The sequence below is a fragment of the Cryptomeria japonica genome, chromosome 10 (genome assembly GCF_030272615.1).
Source record: "Cryptomeria japonica chromosome 10, Sugi_1.0, whole genome shotgun sequence".
NCBI classification, from domain to species: Eukaryota; Viridiplantae; Streptophyta; class Pinopsida; order Cupressales; family Cupressaceae; genus Cryptomeria; species Cryptomeria japonica.
The window spans coordinates 579,632,773-579,648,910 of NC_081414.1; the positions used below are offsets into that span (position 1 = coordinate 579,632,773).

Genomic DNA, 16,138 nt, shown 5'->3' on the forward strand with positions numbered 1-16,138 from the left:
CTCAATATTCAAAACTGAATTTCTTAATTTGGAGTTCTATGTTTCACTCTCTTATTAACCATTACGAACACAACTTATTTTAAATTACTCACTAAGATGATGTATCAAAAGACTAATTCTAATTCAAAAGAATGTATTTAAAGAATTGACTTGCGAAGAGACAAATATTAGCTATTCTGGTTGTTTATATAACCATGTTGTAAGATTGATATAAATTTTTTCTATTTTTAAAATAATATAAAATGCATTTCCTGTTGAAAAACTCATTAAAATTATCTGAAGCTGCAATGAGCAATGTATAGCATGGGAAACTCATGCCTTCCTTTAGTTCTAATTACATCTAGAACTTAAAGGACAAAGACCCACATTCTGAAAGATGTTTTAACATTTCAATGAAAATAAATTACATAAGAAAAAACTCTACCTGCAATTTTTACAACATATTTACAGTGTGCTGAACTGTCAATGATTTGTTGAACAGGTTTGCTTTCGGACTGTTTTGTTATAGGATCAGAACACTTATTATGTTGCCACAAACATATTTATGATATATTGTAAATGTAGACAAGCAAAATGAAAAAAGAGAGAGAAGATTTTAAGCATGAAACAAGGAGATTTAATATAGACAGATTCTACTCTTCTTTTTCAATCTGGAACAGCATCCATCGATGCCCACAAGTGGTTGATGAGCATCCCCTTCTTGTATTTTCTTCAGAATTAAAGTTTCAGACGATCTGAACAAGTTTGTACAGCCTCTGCAACTGTGAGGAAAATCCATTCCTCCCCTAGTTCATCAATGAATTTGGATGCATGAAGCTTGTCAAGTACAATTTTCACTGGATTTGCAAGTGCTAGCTGTCAATAGAGCATCGAAGAATGAGGAAGAGTATATAGATGGCTTTTAGCATTGAAAGAAACAAGCAAAGGTTACGTTTCACTTCAAGCTCGTAATGTTTAATATGATAATCAAGATTTTGAGTGAAGAGTTAAACCTGTATGTTACGTTTTTTTAGGGTTTTATGGAGTTCCTCCAGGGCATGGATTCCACTAGTATCTATATTAATTATAGCTGCAATAAATACAGCAACTGTAAATAGAGAAGCAAGAAACATTTGGATCTTGTAAAAGAGAAGAATGATGTCAGTATTCTTAGTTTTAGTGTTAAGAAGGTAGTCAAAGTAAAGTAATGAAAGTTTCAAGTTTAGAGCTCTATAATGGAACTTACGAGACATTTCAATGACTAGAGATCGTGGTCTCATTTCACCTTTCTCCTGGAATTTCTCTTCTTCATCATCTACCCATCTTAAAATACTGCAAAAATACAATCCAGACATCACAATCATAAATTTTTTTCCTAGTGTCTTGACTGTTAATCAGTTGCTCCAAGACATTTATATACATTATCAAAGTACTAAAATGTTATTGTTTTAAGACTAGTGGTTAGCAATGAAATACAGTATTTTGAGTTTAATTGTAGCAGTGACATGAATGCGTTTGCAAGTTGGCATGGGAAGTAATTGTGAAAGGACCAATCTTGTCTGACAAAATTCGAATGAGGCGTCTATGCAAGTCATATAAATCGTGAGGAATATAAGAATAAAGTAGCGCATCGAAAAATGTGTCCGTTTGGCAATTTATATGACTGCATGGTGCATAGCCAGTTCCGAATTCGAATATTAATAATTAGTCTCTCTTTTTTTCAGAGAACAATGTGCCAGTATGTAAGCAAATTTTGTACAACAAAGCAATAGGAGCCTACAAAAGATAGTATATTTGTAGAATTGATTTACAGTAAAGACTCAGAATAGGAGATTGCTCTATCTTTAGCAGCACAACCAGATACCCTTATTTTATTAAAATGATACCATATAAAAAGTTGCATACGTGGAGTTATGCAAACAACAAAGAACAACAGAATGTTATCTTGGTGACATGCCAGACAAAGCATGAAGTCAATTCATAACATCTTGCCCTTCTATGATTTTTTCTGGAGGTCCAACTATTCTCTATGATAAACGTTCTCTCTCTTTTAGGCTCTTTATTGATGTTAGCAGACAATTCACCTATTGCTAAATTCTGAACATTTTCTCCTTTCACTCTTCTTCACAAACTGATAGTTTCAAGCCTGTGTGCTTTTAGTGATAGCAGTCTTTATGGAGAGCACAACTACTTTTTTTTTCTTTTAAGTCTGTAAGAATCAAGTCACTAGGTGATTGGTGAGTTGATGCGACATGCCTTCTGGTAACACGTGGATTGGGGAGAGACTGGATCTCATGACTTACAAGAAGCTCTCACTAATCGAACTAGACCCCAGCCCAAAGAGCACAGCTACTTTTGTTATCTTGTAAACCATATAAAATTTCTTGAGGCCAATGAAGAACCATCATGCCTGGTTTGGCCCGGTGACTGCAGGATTGATGTGCCATTAAAATTTTAAATAGCTTAAAACATGCTTACCCATTTTTCAGTGTTGTTGGTTTTGATTGGAATTTAATTGATGTTGTGCAAAACATAGCATGCATGAGGCTTCCAATCAAAATTTGTTATAGTTTCAGATTGACCTGTTATGAACCTCCAACTATGATTTCAATTCTGCATTGGCCTCTGTGAGAGTATGGAAAGGTTTACAATTACTCACATCAAATTTCTCTAGAATTTCCTTGGCTCATGCAAATCAACGATCTCTGATCATTTCCAAACTGTTAATTGAGATCCCCATAATCTACCATCTTAAATTATTCAGTAATCTACATCATATATTGATAGCAGAACATCCTCAACAAACAAGGATGCAAGGATGAAAACTTCATCAGCAGATTTGACATAAAATCTTTCACTAAGAAGAATTTTGAAAGAAAACATTTGCCGAAAATCTTGTGGATAACCTGTTTAGAGATTTTAATCCACCATTTAGAGTAAGCTACCTTGGTCATCATCAGAAAACCATGATCATTAGCTCTGTGCTCACTGATGCAAGTTTTCACAAAGAAAAAGTACCATTTTCAGAAACTATGCCCTAGAGGCCTATTTGAAAATTTTAAGCTTGCAAGCTAAACCTACAGAACCAAGTACCTAAAAGATTCAGGCTGTTACATATAAATCTCCATTAAGAAATGTTATTTTACCATCACTCTAGTAAATCTTGAGATCAAAAAATGCTGCAAAAGCAAGCAAAGTTTTCATACATACTATTTTATGCTTCTACCTATTGGTTTACGTTTTATCATTCATCAAACATTAGAATAAAATGTCAAGGACACTCTACCCTCTCTTGAACAAAATCACTACGTGTGTCAAGATTGCAAAGAAAGACCACATGGCAACTCCAAGGTTTATAGTGCGAACGGGCGACTTTATGTTGGATAGTTTCCTTGGTTATGTATCCTGAAATACAAGGGGGAATTACGTTCAACTAATATCATTCACAAGTTAGGACTTAGATGAATTTAACAATAACTGCTCTCTTTTTTTTTTTTTTGATTTTTGATTTTGGATTTCAAAAAAAAAGGATAAAAGGATAAGGGTTTAGAAGTTTTATGCTACTCCTAAGAACTCAAGAGACGGTAGAGATTATGTGAAACCAATAACAATACTCTACTTCGTCACACTAAGGACAACTAAACAAAGTAGGTGCAATCTTCTAAGGTTGTGCTTGAAATTTTTAGACTACGAATGATACCATTCAACAAACAATATTCATCCATAGTAGAAGTTAAGCATCCACGATATAAGCTCAGGCTAACTTTACACATTGAATAAAAATCATCTATTCAAAGAAAGTATGAGCAATTATTTCACAAACCTATACTATCAAATCCTTCATTCATTTAACAACTTTATAAGCAAATCTATTCTATTGTTGAAGAAAATATGCAACCATGTGATAACAATAAGGCTTCAAAGCATACTACAAATGAACTTATATTATCAAAATAGCTCTAAGCAACAATTTCATAAATCTCTCCACACAAAACAAAATGAGAGAATAAGAGTTTATATAGAGAATCTGAAAACAAATGAAAGGCCGAGATCAATCTAAGATCAAGGGCTAGGATCAAGACACAACAACCCTAATTAGGGTTTCCCAAAATAAAATCAAGAACAAGTGCATGAAGAACAGGTGGTGCAAGGAGTAATCTTCTAGGAAGGTGCATCCTTATCCTCCTGAGTGGCAGCATGTTCAATGAACCTGGACACGATCGGCTGACTTCCTCCATCGTGACATGTGGCAACATATTGACCTTGAATTCCAAACCATCCAAGTCATCTGCACATATGGCAAAAGAAATCTCCCATTCCAACTCCTATCTTTGGAAGGCATCCTGGATGGACAAGAAATGTGATGCCTTAGTCAAATTCTGCTTCACGACTGGTCCATTGATGGCGAAGAAAATCTTCTAAGTTTTGAGCTTTAGATTCTCCAACTGCATATCATTTTCTTAGATGATCTCCTTCTCAAGTAGATCAATAGTTACAAGGAAAATCTTGTTTTGAATCTCTTTAATCTACTCCTCAGCCTAAATACTATCAGCCTTCACTTTTTCTTATAGGACCTCACTTCATGCAACCAATGCCCAGTGTCATGTGTTGAAATCATATGCAGCTCCTACTACGATTGCTTTTCCATCAATCAATTCCTACTTTGGAATTCCTTTCAACACCCTAAGGCATGGGATAATTTTGTTCTGGACATCATGAAGGTCATCCCATGCTTCTTCCATGTTCAAAATTCTGAAAAACAAAAAAGGAAGTCTGCCCATATGCTAACATTATTATTTCTACAAATGTGGTTGCTTCTTCACTTTTGCTCACCATCCACTCCTTGGTCTCTCTGGCTGTTATCTTTTCTTCTTCAAAATCTTTGATTATTTCCTACAAAGAATTCAAAAGTGGAGGAGCAACTGTATCGCCCTGATTAAGAGGCTTGGTCAAGTGTTGAATATATTCTTTTAGATGCTCAATTTCTTTCTTGTATCCTCTTTTCTTTCTTATCTCTTTGTCCAGTCTTGCTTTCATGGAAGCAACTGAATTGTCTAAGTCCTCAACCTCTTGACCCTTTGTAGTTGGTCCTAAGTCGATAGTGGTAATTTCATACTCCTGAGGAGTAATATCTTCATTTGACTTGTCCACTTTTGGTACATCAATCTGAACTGTACGACAGCCTTCTTCATCTCTCTGGATTGTGAAAAACTTTTTGGTTGGCTTCTTTGCAGCAACCTTCCCTAATTTGGCCAAGAAATCGGTTGTGTCATCTTCTTCTTTATCTTTCATTAGTGCTTTCATTTTCAACTAATCAGGAATTGTAGGTTGTCCAATGCCTTCCTCTTCCTGATTACTTTCTTCACATGAAATATCCTGACCTCCTCGAAGAGCGAAAATCATTCCCACTTGAAAATTCCTCACCTAGAATATCCATTTCATTTTTTGATTCAAGTATCTGCGTGCCTGTAGGAGATGGGGGTTCTTCATCTTCTTGTTGAATTGACTTCATATTTCCCTCATGGATTGGAGAAGGAATCTTTATTTTAGCCAATGACTCATCCTCAATACTTAATATCTCATTCACATTCCTGGATGTGGCAGAATGGGATGGCTCTGATCTCTTCTTTTTCTAAGCAGGTTCTTCATTCATAATTTTCTTCCCCTTTGACCTTGTAGAATCATCAACTGCTTCTTTTTCCTAGAATTAGTGCTTTTAATCAGCTCAGCACTTTGGGATACTCCTGCATTTGAATAATATGATTCCATTTCGCCCATCAAGTTATAAGTGAGGGTCAAATTTCTTTGCTTTAGCACTTGGACTCGCTGATCAACCCACCATTGTGAATATTTGACAACTGGACGCATCAAAGTGGTTAGATCTGCGAGCTTTTGACCATTTCACTAGAGGGAGAGGTCAATTCTCATCAAAGTGCAGCTAAGTGTATCCTCCATCATCCTCTAACTGATCATGCACACGAAAAAACTTAGTTGTTCTAATCAATCTTACTGGCAATCTAGACCATAGTCTTCTCCTGATATCAAACTTATCTGCAGCATTTGCCCAAAAATCTTCCAGGTCTATCCTATGTCTGTACCTCTCTCCATTCACCATTCCAATATGGTTGTGAGGATCGAAATCAGCCCTAGATCGATAAAATGTGAATGGATACTACTACAATTCCAACCTAGCACTCTTAGCTGCCTATGTCGTCGGGCAAGACTACAACATGTTTCCGATGAAAAACAAAAGGGAAATGGTCATCTTTTGCTTTGTTCGTTGGAAGCCTTGATATGTTTCCAATTGTCTAAGGACTTCGAGAAAGATCATTTTGTTGGTAGGATAAATCAGAAGTCGATAAGGACATCTAGTAAATCCTTGAATTCTTATATGCGTGAATCTTGGATACTGGATAAACCAGGATCCATACTTGCTTATCAATCTCTTGGCCTCCTGTGAGTGAGCCTTTGATGAGTTTCTCCCTGCAATGTCCTGGTGATGTACATCAAAAAGGCATCATTTACCTGTTTGAAGTGGGCCTTTTCGCTAAGTTGCAGCTGCGGATAATAGTCATAGGACTTAAATTCATTCTCACCATCGCCAACTACGCCCTTGTAAATTAGTCTTGTATATCTATAATTTCTTGCCAGTAGGTAGACAATGTAGGAGCTCATGTAAAAGGACTTCATCCTTTCCAAATTTTTCAGGTGTTCATGTAGGTTGTCATTGATTACCCTAGACCAATTGAACATTTTGACTCTAGAGGTGATCTCGTTGATGAAATAATACATCCATGTTTCAAATGGCAAACCCTGAGGGCTACCCATTACTCTATTCAGTAACAAAATAATGTCACCATATTCCTCCTTGAAGTCAATGTGAAGCAATCTTTTTAGCACTCTCTTGAGGGTGGGCCTTGGCTTCTCCAACCACAACTTGTTGACATTTGTTGTGAAAAGCTCAAGCTAGTCTTCATAAAGTTTTTTAGTTTCTTCCTTAGTTTTATAGGAAGTCCTGTTGTAATTTGGTATTCCAAATGCTTCCTAAATGGCTAACTCTCCAAGATGAGCCAATACTCTCCCATCTAGCGCAATGATTACTCTCCCATCTAGCGCAATGATTAGTCTTTCTTGTGCATTATAATGTATGGCATATTCAATCATAAGCTCAGCGCACTCCATAGCTGGTGGAAATCCAGTTGCTTGGACAATGTCATTTCTCAACATCTAATGAGCAATAGGTGTTGGCAATAGTCCATCTTGCCCATACATTCTTCTTTTGAAATCTTTGAAATCCACGTGCTCGAGGTTGGTGTCTGTGATATTTTTCCACTTGGAATTAATCTTTGACTCTGACTGCAATCCTTTATTGGTGAACTTCATCTGAATTTTTCTTGAAGGTCCTCCTTTGGTGGTCATCAACCTACAATAAGCATAAAAATTTAACATTACTTTTGAGAAAATTGAAGATTCTAACTTTTATTTTTGGACCTTTTGCTCAAAAAATTTACTTTCAGCCTGTCAAAAAGCTAACTTTCTATGAAAAATCAGACTAAAAATGGAAGAATTTGGCCAAGCACTTAGTAAATTTTATGAGAATAAGTGATTAAGATAGAAGAAGGATGAAAGAAGTCGGTCAGATTCAAATTTTGAACCTTCGAAATTGCACTTGTGACTGAATTCTTGACAAAAAATGCGCCTTCAATTCTGAAAATTATGTCTTCAACTCAAAAAAAATCACTTTATCTTCTCAAAATTACATCCTTCAACTCAGAAAAATCACTTTTATCTCTTTCCTCCACTTAGAAAATTTACTTTATCTTCAAAATTTCTCCTTCAAAAATCTATCTTTCATAACCTTGAGAAACAAAACCTTTTCACCATTGAACTTTGGAGAGAATTAATTGAAAATGACAAGTTAATCTTGATATAAAGTTGAAGAGTTCGATGATTGTAGCAACTTCATGTTTTTTTCTTAGATTCATCCAACCTAGACTCTTCCAAAATGGAAAGTTAATTTTATCTTTGAGCGAGTTGGCATGGAATCTTCTAGATTCTTCTTGAGTTTGAAATTTTTCTAAGTGTTGGAAAATTGAGTTTTTTTGAAAAAAATTCTAAGTGTTGAACTTATTTTTGAAAATAATCCTAAGTGTTGGATTGATTTTCTTGACCTCAAACTTGGTCAACTTCATTTTATTCATGGCGAACTTGCTCTTTTTCATGTCATTTCTCTCTCCTTAGTGAACTTTGCAATGACATCTTATCAAACTTACCTTATGCTTTGGTGGATTTGGCCATGTTCTCTTTATCTCCCCTTGCATCTTGACATGGCGAACTTCATGTTTGGTATGTCATTCTAGTCAATGGAAAGGCAGAATTTGCACTTCTTAAGCCATGTTTGGGCGGACTTGACACTTGTCTCGCATATTTTTTTTTTTCTTATCTCCTTGGGTGAACTTCAACATTGTCATGCCATTGTGCAAGGCGGACTTCATGACTTGCATGTCGTTTTGCATATGCTAGGGTGGAATTTGAGGTTGTCTTACCATGTGAATGCCAGACTTGACACTTACATTGCAATGTCCCTTGCATCTTGACATGTTAGACCTTGAGGTTATCTTACCATGTGCAAGGCGAACTTCATGACTTGCATGCCATTGTGCATGGCAGACCTTGAGGTTGTCTTGCCATGTGCATGGCGGACCTTGAGGTTGTCTTGCCATGTGCAAGGCGGACTTGAACTTTTGTATACCACTCCATGGCAAAATTTGCACATGATCTACCATCTTCACCTTTGGCATGGCCAACTTCATGTTTGGCCAAACACTTTGAATTTCTTCCATTGCTATCTCCATTTGAACTTGTCCTTGGCAGACTTCATGGTTTGCTTGTCATTATGCATGTTTATCTAGAACATCTGGATGAACATTTTATCTGGAGATTTTACCCTGCTTTTTACACTTGGAGACATAAAAATTTTATTCTGAAGATAGGAATGTTGCCATGACCTGAGGGACCCAATCCTAGGTCAACTTTCAAAAAAGTTGAAAAAAGAAAAAAGCATGCCAAAAAAAGTTGCTTCCCGAATTGGTCCCAAAATGCCAAAAATCAAAAAAGTGAAAAAGCAAAAAAGCAGAATCCCACAAAAATAGGAAGGTGTCAGAATTGACCCTAAGCAATCACATTTTTCATCCTTCAGGCCTTCTAAGCACTTTGACGATGTCCAAACATTGATTTGAGCATGATTTCTTTTTTGACCTAGATGACTTCTCAAAAACTCAAACTCCAAACTCTCAAAGAAATGGACTTATGAAATTGCAATGCCAAGACAAAACCCTAAAACGCAAACAACTGGGGGTCCCCATTTGCAATGGGGTGATGTGTGAAATAGGTCACAACACTACCCAATCAAAATGGGTTGCATGTTTTGAAGAGGAATTTGAGAAAAACCATATTTTGTTTTTAAATGGCTGAACAAAAGAAAAATTGATTTGGAAGGTGAAAAGTTAGAGTTTAATGGTTGGAATCATTTCTTCAATGCTCCATGTGGCATTTATAATCAAGAGAACAAATCTAAAACATTTTCTTGAGTGTGTGGCATGCACAAAAATGTGGGTATGTCATTTTTAGGTGAAAATCATGCTTAGAAATGTGAAAAATCATAAATAAATAATCAAGAAGGAAGATAGATTGTTGGGGTAGGTGTATAGGCAAATGGTATGTGGTTTGGAACTAAGAAAATGTTGGAAAATCATTAGGAAAGAGGAGAAATCAAGGGGAAAAGGAAAAATAAGTTTTCGAATAATTTTTCACAAAGAGGATGATCCGTGCAGGGAAATCGAGTTAATTAGGAATAGAATGACATGAAGCAATGGTAGGGTTTTTTTAAAAGAAATACAAAATTTGTAGAGGTGAGATTGAGGAGCTTAAATCTATTTTAAGCATAGATCAATCCATTACCAATTTTTGTGTATGTTTATTAATTTAGGCTCATTTTCAACCTATTCTAACTCATTAAGGCAAGGTTTCTTTTAACATAATGAAAATAGCATTATTTTTGGCTTTTGCCTAGTGTGTGATGTTTTTGTGAGTGGATGATAGGTAGGATTGTTGTTCATTGGGCCCCCTTGCTTAGACTAGAATAAATAATATCAAAGTAAGTTTTTTTGTTAGGAGGTGTCTTGCAGGCTCTAGAAATTTGTTTCATACAATATGTGAATAATTGATCTAACTACAAAAAAATATGAGAGGAAGACATTATGCAGTATTAAAGAATATTTTTATTGCTAGTGTGTGTCATGAATCTCTAGTAGATTTGTTATGGTCATAAGAAAGATCTACAATTACATAGAGTAATAAGGATAAATGATGTTGAAGAGGGTTTGTCCTAAAAGAGAGTGTTTGAGTGTCCTCCAACAAAAGAGTGTTGGGTAAAAGATGTAGGAACATCATCCATTAAGTAGAGAGAGGTTAGAGAAGGTTTTGAGATCCTATATCTTCTAGTGCCTTTATTGGGTAGAGAGCATGTGTAGACTATTTGAGACAAAAATCTTGATTATACAAGGAAGTGTGTGATAATTTCATTATGATTCAAGGCATAGGTATTTGTGATTTTGGATGTGTGTGTGAAAATATATATTATAAAAGGTATAGAGTGGCACTGGAAACAATTATGAGATTTATATTAATAGAGAGAAGAGAAAGGGGTTTCGAGGAAATATGTTGGTTTAGAGTCAACAATTTGTGTGTATAAACGCTTGATCGATGTTTGATTCTCTTAAGGAACAAAAATCTTGAGTTAGTTTTATAAGAGAAGAAGAAAATATGGTACTTACATCTCATGTTATTTTATTTACAAGTATGGAAGAAGGTAAAGCAGGAGAAAAGGATGTCCTCGTGCAAGAGGACAATGAAGAACAAAAGAGAAATCATCTAGTAGTAGTAATCAAAGAATTTGAGGATGATAGAATTGTTGATAGTAGCATGACGAGAGGAGATTAAGGTGATGGTGCAAGGTTTGGAGATGTGTACTTTTTATCTAACAAAAGAAAGAAGATGAGGTTGAATATTGCACAAATGGCATGGAGAAGAAAGTTAAGTAGTTAAGTGTACAAGATATTGAGGGAGAATTGAAGAATAAATAATTTTTGCAACAACAATAAAAAAATAATATGTGAATATAATGGTGGAGTTAGTATAGATTGATGTTAGTGAAGAGGTAGAAATAGAGCATATGAATGCACATTATGTGGAGTACATTAATGAGGTACCAAATGAAAAAAGAAAGGATAAGGAGGAACTTATAGAAAAATATTTACATAATATTGATCATTCTAGTGTGTGTATAAGTGTAAGAGAAAAGTGGGAAAAGTGTAGCATCGACTTGTCCTTTGGAAGACATTGAGGTGAATGAGAACAAGTACCCTTGAATGGTATGAAGAGTAGAAGTTATGAATATGGAACATGAGGTGTTTGAAGATGTGTTAAGAATGCAATTTTGTATGCAAAAGAATGTAGATGTGGATTTTATTATATGTGAATATAGTAGAATAATTATACAAAAGAGTGATGTACAATAAATACATCATGATGAAACTATTGCCATGCAAGATGTAGAGGAAGAGTGAAGTGTTGGCATTTTGATCATGTATGTACTTAGTTGAGGTGGTTGTTGGCATGTTTAGTTGTGATTGTCATTGATGGACACACACTTATTTTATGTATGAGTTATTCTCCACCGGTAATATGTATTGTATTGTTCACGTCGGTATTATATGTCATTGTATGTATAGTCTTTGTTTATAGAAGACTATCGGTGTTTTGCAAAAGATGCTTACCGGTCAAAGCATGACTGAAGATCTCAAGCGGTATGAAGACCTCAAGCAATATGAAGACCTCAAGCGGTATGAAGACATCAAGTGGTATGAAGACCTCAAGCGGAATGAGGACCCCTAGCAGCAGTTAATCTTTTTTATCGGAACACTATGTTCCAGTTTACCAGTCTTTGTTTCTTAACCAATAATCGATATATTGTGTTGAACCGGTAAAATTGTAAAGTATGATGAGTTATCATCCACCGACACTGATGCAGTGATTCAACCGGTAAACTTGTATAGTGTGATGAGTTATCATCCACCGACACTTTGGCAATGTTTCTGTGTCATGTTACCAAATGTGTCTAGATGCTTTGAACCTAGGAAATTGTAATACAATCTCATTGGACTGACATGAAATCAGCTTCCTATTTAAGGACATCATGTCTAGGGTTTTAATGTGTGTATGTGTGTTGAAGAGTGAAGTTGTTATAGAAGCATCATGCGATAGAGATTGAACATGCAAAGGATAGAAGAGTGAAGTAATGTTGCAATGCATTAACAAGGAGCAGTCAAGGATCTAATCAAGCATTCTGTGCTACTTTCTAGATCATTCACTTGTTGATTACTGATCTCTTCAACAAGTCTGAAACCCTTAACTGGGTAGGCCCAGTCAAGCCTATTGTAAATCCTCTAACAAGGTGGTTCACAGTTGTGGATCTTAAATCCTTTAACAGGGTAGTCTTTCATAGGACTTATCTCCTAACAGAGATCTGGATTCCTAATAGGATATGTTCTGGTGAAGAACATTGTAAGGCCTTAACCGGTCTGGTTACTATTCTACAAATAGTTGACTTGCGAGTTTTACTCATTGTGGTTTTTCCCATTTGGGTTTCCACTTCAAAATATGTTGTGTTATGGTGATTGTGCTTCTATGGGTGAATGTTTTATTTGCTATTTTTTGTATCTATGTTTTAACTGGTTTGTTGTTTAAACTACTATACCAGTCTGCAGTAAAATTGCTTAAGAGTTTGGTTAAGTTTTTGGGCATACTAATTCAACCCCCCCCCCCCCCTCTTAGTATTCATCAGTGAAGAAGTAGTGAGTATAATGGTGGAGATATTTCAGTTGGAGGTGGATATAATATGGTTTTTCAAGTCCCCAAAGAGAAAAGAGAAAGACAATTTTGGTGGATATGGATGGAGAGTGGTAATTAAAACCCATAAAAGGAGGAAGAGAGAAGGATTTGGAAGTGGGATTTAGATTATAGCATATAAATAACTATAGAAGTGGCAACAACAAAAAACCAAATTTGGTAGAGTATTATGGGATTTGTTCTACCTAAATGTTAAAATAGGAATAGAAAGATTATCATTTCAATGTACATCGTATCAATAATGCAGCAAGAAATAATTTGTCTACATTTTGAAAGGGTACTTCTACCACTTAGCTCTACTTTTTAAGGACCATACTTACAAATTTTCTTACTTGATGTGTATGGTGCAATACCATCAAGATATACAAGAAGTAATTTATCAAAAAAATATAATAAATATGGCTATGAGATTTTATCTTTGTGCATGAGTTTTTTGGTTGTTGGTATTAAGGGACAAGTCAAAAAGGGACCTAAGAAAAATTTCACTTGACATTAGTAAAATAAAGAACACTTTAGAATCTTCAATAATAGCTTATTTCAAATTCAATAACTATAGTATCACTTCAATAAGATATGTCCAAAACCATAACTATCTCATATGGACTTAAAAAATGATGCTATTTTTTGAAATTACATAACTTTTTGAGAGGAACATGAATAAGGTGGTACTTAAAAAAAAAGTTTTCAATTTGGAAGAAATTGTAATATCAAAAGAATGGTGATTTCAAAAACATTGGTCCTCAGTTAAATCGAATAATTTTAGGAACTAATGGTTCATATAAATTTAGGACAACATGAAAAGTGAAGCAGGTTGCAATGCGAATCAATAAAGAAGGTGATCCCTACTAAGAAATCTTTAAAATTAGAAGGCTAGTTCTCTTTCTATTAAATGGATGAGCCTAGAGCTACTAATGATGTGGAAAGGAGATGAAAAGGGTTACATACTGGAGAAACAAAATAAACTAAAGTAAAAGGCTCATGCTAGATAGAAATAATTGTCTTTCTAACCAAAGTAGAGATTATCATATTTCACAACATAACAATTGATAAAAACATGCATATGCAATAACATATAGTAAAAAAATGCAAGACATATATACTAATAAGTTATATTTTATTAAGTTCACTACCCATGGAATTATTATAAGATATTGATTGTTTGAAACATATATAAAAGCTCTCCTATTAGTAGTGAAGAGAGACTAGATCCAACTAACAAATCAAGCTCCTTAGCTTGATTCTAGAAAGTATCCTCCTTGGAGAAATAATCAATGCATCAATATTTTTATCTAAGCTACTCAAAAACCTCTCTTAAAAAGGTATGCAAGGGCCAATATTTATAGAATTTCTTTGGCTATCTCATAATATTTTTCCACCAAATTTTATATTTAAAATTTAAATTCATAGAAGGTAGTAGTGTGTACAACATTGATTCTTATATTATTATTTTCATTGATTGAATATATTTGTGCAACCTTTTATACCTAATCTATTAAGTCCTCATATGCCTCTACACTTACTAAACTTCATGTCTTAGCATTGATTAAGCACTAGTCATGAACATCAAACCTTATTACTTTGGTAAAATTGAAAGATATGTGATGGCACTTCGTTATGATATTATAGTGTTATAAACCCCTTTAGGATTATGCAAGTCACTAACATCAATATTGCATAGCTAGGATATAGAGGGAGGTTGTTTTATGTGGGTCACTAGATGAATTCTTTAGTGCAATACTAGATTATTCATTCTACCTTTAGATGAGTTTTCCATTTTCTTTTCTATAAAACCCTTAGAGCATACCACATGTCCCCAATTAAGTTGTAACTTAAATTAAAGACATAATTTAGGGCTAACAATTTCTTATTTTCTTTTTATTATTTTTTAACCTAACCACATGTCATGATATTGAGGATTTTCCCAAAAACCTTTATTTTATTTTTTCAAAAGTATCATGAATTATTGGATCTAAATTAACTAGCTTCATTAGACTATCCAAGTTTGACAAGACTTAACTTCCTTGAAAAACTACACAAATATTAAAATAAAAAAAATTGATCAATGCAAGAAGGCCCATGAATGCTATAAGGAATTCTTATTCATTAAGAACAGAGGTAGAACTATACCCCCACTTGTGGTGAAGAATTCAATTTGTCTATTATTTTAATTATAGATTAATAGGAACCAAAAAGTGTATCCATTTGATGTAAGTCGCCACTCAAAATTTTAAATTTTCTAAAAAATAAAATTTGTAAAGGAGATACTTGTCCCGAAAATCAACTAAGAAAATCTATGAACCTTTCCAAATAGTTATCTGTGGGAATATTTATCCTTTGTATCAACCTATACTTGCACTCCAACTCCAATGTATGCTCATATAATATTTTTTGTAAACTACAAACTATTGATTTGTACCAAGGTCCCCAAGTCAGCAATTGGCTCAATGGCAACCAACGTTTCCCTCATTTTTTATATATAGGGGATAGAGTGTTGAGTTATAAATCATAAATGCTTTTATTTTTTATCATTTCTTAGAATGTTCCTTAATATATTACCTTAAAATTTGATTAAATGAGAGAGGGGATACCATGCTTTATAAGTATCTTCATATAGGCATGCATTTGATTGGTTGAATGCACCAACCTTGCACTCTTGCAATATCCTATCTTTTTTCAATACATCATTAACCCATTGAGCCATGGTGAATCTTCCTAGGGTCCCTACAATAATTATCTTAAGTAGATCAACATTGTATATTTGTGAGATCACAACATAGGCATCGTTAACATTTGGCAAAAAGGTATGTTCCACAACATCGATTTCTTAATGAACCATTAAGTACAAGGTCTAGACATATCAATATAACTAAATGGAAAGATGAAAGCAATTATAGATTACTAAATTTCCTTCCAATAGGCTATGCATAAGATGCAAATAGGCTTAAGTAAGTATACCAATAGCTTGAATAGCTCAATTTAGGCTTGAATCTAGTGGATCTCTTGATTTGTTACATCAATCTTTTCTCTAAGCCTTTTTCGCTCATTTGTGAGGCCTTAAATTTCCTACATTTGGGTTTCTCTTTAAGTAGTTAACATGGAGAGTTGACTAAATTGATGCTTAGCTTTATTCTTGGTTGATTGGTCAAGTTTATTATTATCTTTTATTCCTTGGAAATTTGTGTCTTGAGGT

The 16,138-nt window shown here is 34.4% G+C and overlaps 1 protein-coding gene across 1 annotated transcript in view; it reads right to left on the reverse strand.

Annotated features, from left to right (window-relative positions):
- Positions 1 to 429: 429 nt before the first annotated feature.
- The window catches only part of LOC131071882 (sulfate transporter 1.2), a 136,869-nt gene continuing 121,160 nt past the window's right edge, over positions 430 to 16,138 (reverse strand). Inside the window, exons 11-13 of the mRNA XM_059213514.1 lie at positions 1,226 to 1,311; positions 993 to 1,069; positions 430 to 855 (exon numbers count right to left, since the gene is read on the reverse strand). Of these exons, the coding sequence (XP_059069497.1) occupies positions 718 to 855; positions 993 to 1,069; positions 1,226 to 1,311 (301 nt within the window). The 3' untranslated portion in view covers positions 430 to 717. The remainder of the gene's footprint in view (positions 856 to 992; positions 1,070 to 1,225; positions 1,312 to 16,138) is intronic.